This window comes from Sinocyclocheilus anshuiensis, unplaced genomic scaffold (assembly GCF_001515605.1).
Source record: "Sinocyclocheilus anshuiensis isolate Anshui unplaced genomic scaffold, SAMN03320099.WGS_v1.1 scaffold938, whole genome shotgun sequence".
Lineage (NCBI taxonomy): Eukaryota > Metazoa > Chordata > Actinopteri > Cypriniformes > Cyprinidae > Sinocyclocheilus > Sinocyclocheilus anshuiensis.
In genome coordinates this window covers 67,013-72,307 of record NW_015536508.1, presented here as the reverse complement: position 1 = coordinate 72,307, position 5,295 = coordinate 67,013, and the positions used below count along the sequence as shown (strand labels likewise).

At 48.4% G+C, this 5,295-nt stretch overlaps 1 protein-coding gene across 1 annotated transcript in view; it reads left to right on the top strand.

Moving 5' to 3' along the window:
- The window catches only part of LOC107691339 (Golgi phosphoprotein 3-like), an 8,945-nt gene extending 4,420 nt beyond the window's left edge, over window positions 1–4,525 (top strand). The window contains exons 3-4 of the mRNA XM_016489896.1: window positions 514–628; window positions 3,819–4,525. Coding sequence (XP_016345382.1) covers window positions 514–628; window positions 3,819–4,252 — 549 coding nt within the window. The 3' untranslated portion in view covers window positions 4,253–4,525. The remainder of the gene's footprint in view (window positions 1–513; window positions 629–3,818) is intronic.
- The last annotated feature ends 770 nt before the right edge of the window (window positions 4,526–5,295 follow it).

Below are 5,295 nucleotides of genomic sequence, written 5' to 3'. Positions count from 1 at the left end.
TGTAAAGTCCTGCTTTAAATTATATATATATATATATATATATATATATATATATATATATATTCTGCATTTTCTATCAAATATCTAACAGAAAGAGCTTAAATAATTGCTATATTTTATATTGCTTTAAGGAAAATATGAAGTTATTTTACATAATTTTCTTTCTTTATTTTTCTTATTACTATTACTGTTTGAATTGTATCTAGTTTGTCATGAAAATAGGCTCTGTTGATGATATCGTGTTAAATTAAATAAATTGACTAACTCAATCAGTGCTATTTAATATCATCATCATTATTTGTCATTTTAGTTTTTTAATGTCTATAAAGCTTTTAATTTTTATTCCAGTTTTTAGTACATCTTCAGTTTAAAATAAAATGTTTAAATGTTTAATTTCAGTTAGTTTATTTTATTTAAAGTAATGAAAGTTATGGTTTTAGTCTCAGTTAACTATAATAACCCTCATTTATGTCATATATTAGCATATGCAGCTTGTTTTCATTGTGTTTTCAGGTGTCGGTGAAGTCCTCAGCTCCCACTGGTGACATGCTGCTGGATGAAGCGCTGAAGCACATTAAGAACACTGAACCACCGGAGGACGTGGCCAGCTGGATCGAGCTTCTCACAGGTCACACACACACACACACACAAAACACACACACACACACAAACAGCCTGAAGCTTTGTGTCCGGTCTACGTACCATCTCAAGGCTCGGACGGGACAAAGCAAAGCTATGGCTGGGCCTGCCTCCTCCGGGGGCAGCGCTTGCAGGTTCACTACCTGATCCCTGAAGAGGTAGTTGGAACCTTGGGCACATAGCCGGGCCGGGGGCCTCAGGATTACCTGCGAGTCAGCTGGCCCAAACTCTAGGCTCGATTCGTCGACCGAAAATGCGTGCAGGTCCCCTATCCTCTTGATGGAGGCCAATACAATAAGGAGCAGAGTTTTCATTGAAAGAAACTTTAGTGTAGTGCTCTGAGCACTAGAGTCAGGTCCCAAGAGGGTATAGAGGGGGGCCGGGGAGGATTCAACCTTCTCGCCCCCCTAAGAAACCTGATGACCAGGTCATGCTTCCCTACCTACTTCCCTCCACGGGGTCGTTGTAAGCAGAGATCGCAGCAACATAGACTTTAAGGGTGGAGGGAGACAGCCTTTGCTCTAACCCTTGCTGCAAAAAGGACAGCAGGACTCTGATCGGGGCTCTCTTCGGGGGTCCTCTCGGCGAGAAGAACACCACTCGACGAACAGGTTCCACTTCAAGGAGTAAGCGTGTCTCATAGACAGTGCTCTCGCCGAAGTGATGGTGTCAACTACCTCTTGGGGTAGGTCACCTAGAACCTCCGTGTCCCGTCCAGGGACCAGACATGAATTTTCCAGAGGTCCACAGGGTGCCCCATCTCTGAGTCAGTAGATCCTTCCTCAGAGTAATCTGCCAGGGAGGGGCTGTCACGAGGAGCATTAGTTCCGGGAACCAGGTCTGACAGTAGGACTGCGGAGATCGCAAGACAGGAGCATCAGCCGCCTTCACTGATGTGAAGCGGATGTCGCTGAACTTGGGGGGACGCCGGGTGAACTGAATCGCATAGCCGAGTCTGATGGTCCACAGGAGCCAGCGGGACGGTTTAGGTAGCCAGGCACCCAGACACTGAACAAGCTGGACCAGCAGGATCACTGATGTACCCGCGGTGGGACAGCGAGGTGAAATGCAGGGACCCGGTGCAACGCTTACCTGGTTCCACGGTTTGGCAGAGGGTGCGTGAGTAGGGCCTTTGATGATGCTCCCGAACCGCCCGCTGCTGCCTGCTGGCGAGAGAGGAGGATGAGTGTGGTCCGGTGTTGGTTCGTCCGCGACTCTCCATGCCCTCTTGGGACCCAGAGACAGAGAAAACTGCACTCTTGTCGAGATTTTTGGAAACCAGATTCTCCACCCGGCCTTCCTCCGGGGGAGGGAGAGGTGCATTCACCATCCCACAAAGAGCAGTTCCCTCTCTCTCTGGGTCGCCCGTCCCAGGGCCTCTTGCTCTAACGCTTACCGCCAGGTTTGACGGGGGCCTGGACTGGCGGAGCGGCCTGCCTACGCCCAGCTCCACGGCGCCACTTGCTTGAGGCTGCTGCGGATGCGGCGCAGGAGCGTGGGTGGGCGCAGGGGGCCTCCCTCGGCAATGAGCAGGCTGGAGCACTGCGGCCGGCAGACGGGTGGAGGCAGCAGCTGCCCGCCGGGCAGGACGTATCGGATCACCTCAGTCTGCTCCTGTGCAGCCGATAACTGCTAGGCCATGTTCTCGACTGCGTCGCCGAAGAGGCCGGTCTGGGACACAGGGACCTTGAGGAACTGAACTTGTCGGCGTCCCTCATGTCGACCAGACACAGCCAGAGGTGACGCTCCTGGACCACAAGTGTGGACATTGCACGACCCAGAGAACTCGCAGTGACCTTCGTCGCTCGGAGCGCGAGGTCAGTTGCAGTTCGGAACTCTTTCAGAACTTCCAGATCGTGACCACCCTCGTGCAGGTCCCTCAGTCCTTTAGCATGAAGAACCTGCAGTAACGCCGTAGTGTGTAAGGCAGAGGCAGCTTCTCCACAGGCCACATAAGCATCGACCCCCGTATACCCCCTAGCTGCACCACCGTCGAGAGTGGTGAGGTAGGAGGAGTTAGCAGGTCGGTTTCCACTCGAGCCCTACCCTCACGGCAGCCCGGGAAAGCATAGCCGTTATTTCCAGATCAGATTTAGGCATTGCTACAGTCCCGGAGGGCAGCAGCACAGCTGAATCTTCCTCTCCAGAAAGCTCCGGCTCACCCTCCGATGCAGCGATCGACATCCGGTCGTCGGGAGGAGCACCAATGATACTACTGGTACGCTCCTTGTAGAGGGCCCAACACGTTCTTTTGGCAGCTCAACTGGTTGCGGAGTGCAAGAGGAGCGATGGTCCCCCGAGGATTGGTTCCCTGGAGGCCATCACTGTTACCCTCAGACCGCCCGTGCTACTGCCTGAAGTAGCCCCCGTCTGACTGCCGCCATGACGAGAACTAGATCGAGGCAGAGGCAACGGAGCTCCGCCCCTTTCACGCCCCTTTCATAGACACGTTGTCTATAGCAAGAGACAACGTCGTCTTTTAAAAGACACACCTGTGAATGCTCTTTTAGGGAAAAAGCTCTTTTAGCGTGCTGAAGCGCACAGGGGAGATGGCCGCCTGCAACACAAACGGGGTAGTGCAGCCTGATGTGTGCAACCAACTCGACACAGGAAACCACCACCGCTGAAGCGCCGTACTGCCAACACCAAGAGCTCTCAAAGAGCGCGCTGAACGCGTTCAGTCTTCTCTCAGTAGAGTAGTCAGGAGCAAAACGATGTGATCGCTCGGCTCCGAAGCGAAAAGCTGGTATGCGTTGCACCTGCTGCCTTTTTATGCTCACGCTGTGATCAGCAGCAGCTGGATGCAATCATCGCATGCCAATGCCCATTGGCTCGTTTAGTTACACTCGAAGTAGATTGGTCTCTCGAAGCGAGATCCCACGGCTCCTCAGCGAAAACCTGAATATGCGCTGCATCTGCTGCCTACTTATACTCATGCTGTGATCAGCGGCATCTGGATGCAATAATCGCATGCCAATTTGCATTGGCTCGTTTAGTTACACTCGAAGTAGATTGGTCTCTCGAAGCGAGATCCCAATTCGTCGGTCACGACATGACTCGTAGTGACCGACTAAAAGGGAACAGCCTTTTTTTGCAGTGTGACTTCATGTGTTTTGATTGTGGTGTGAGCTGTGGCCTGGAAATGTCATTATTTGACGGGTTTTGCCGGTTGTTTTCAGGCGAGACGTGGAACCCCTTAAAGCTGCACTTCCAGATGCGTAACGTGCGCGAGCGTCTGGCGAAGAGCCTGGTGGGGAAGGGCGTCCTGAGCACGGAGAAGCAGAACTTCCTGCTGTTCGACATGACCACGCACCCGCTGACAGACAGCAGCGAGAAGGAGCGTCTGGTGCAGCGTTTGCAGGACAGTCTGCTGGAGCGCTGGACCAACGACTGGCGCCGCATGAGCCGCCGCATGCTAGCGCTGATCCTGCTAGCGCACGCCGCAGACGTGCTGGAGAACACATTGTCCTCGCTGAGCGACGAGCGCTACGACACAGTCTGCTCGCGCTCACGCAGCCTGCTGGAGGCCAACCCCGACCTGGAGAGCGCAAAGGTCAAGACCCCCGCCGAGGAGATGATCTGGGCCGTGCTGGCGGCCTTCAACAGATCCTGAGAGAACGCCCTTCATAGACAGCATCCGCACTCACTACACAGACAGCAGCAGCATCACGGCCATTTTTCTTACATATATACTTGTTTTCGGGTTCAGTCATTTTCAATTTTTTTTTTTTTTTTTAAATGACATTTTTGGCTTTAAATATTTTTAGTTTTTGTAATTTTAGTACTTCATCTTCAGCTCATTTAATTTCAGGTAGTTGCAATGTAGTTTTTCATAAATATTTTCAATTTTCATCTAATATTTTATTTTATTTTATTTAAAATAACAACAATAGTTTTAATTAACAATAACAACACAGATCTTAATTTTAATTTATATTAATTTTAGTACTTCATCTTTAGCTTATTTAAAGGAACACTCCACTATTTTTGAAAATAGGCTCATTTTCCGACTCCCCTAGAGTTAAACAGTTGCGTTTTACCGTTTTCGAATCCATTCAGCCGATCTCCGGGTCTGGCGGTAGCACTTTTAGCTGTAGCTTAGCATAGATCATTGAATCTGATTAGACTGTTAGCAAATAAGAGTTTCTATATTTTTCCTATTTAAAACTTGACTCTTCTGTAGTTGCATCGTGTACTAAGACTGACGGAAAATGAAAAGTTATGATTTTCTAGGCCGATATGGCTAGGAACTATACTCTCATTCCGGCGTAATAATCAAGGAACTTTGCTGCCGTACCATGCGTGCAGCAGGCGCAATGATATTACACAGGGAGCTGGAAAATGAGCCTATTTTCAAAAATAGTGGAGTGTTCCTTTAATTTCAGTTAGTTGCCATGGTAATTTTTCATAAATATTTTCAATTTTCATCTAAGATTTTATTTTATTTCAATTAACAACAATAGTTTTAATTAACAATAACAACAATGATCTTAAATTTAATTTTATATTATTTTTAGTAGTTCATCTTCATTTAGTTTTAGTTATTTGCCAAGGCAACATTTCTAATTTTTGTTTACGTTTTTTAAATTTCTCATCTAAAATGTATATTTTATTTCAGCTTTATTATATTTTAGATATATTGTAGTTAACAACAAC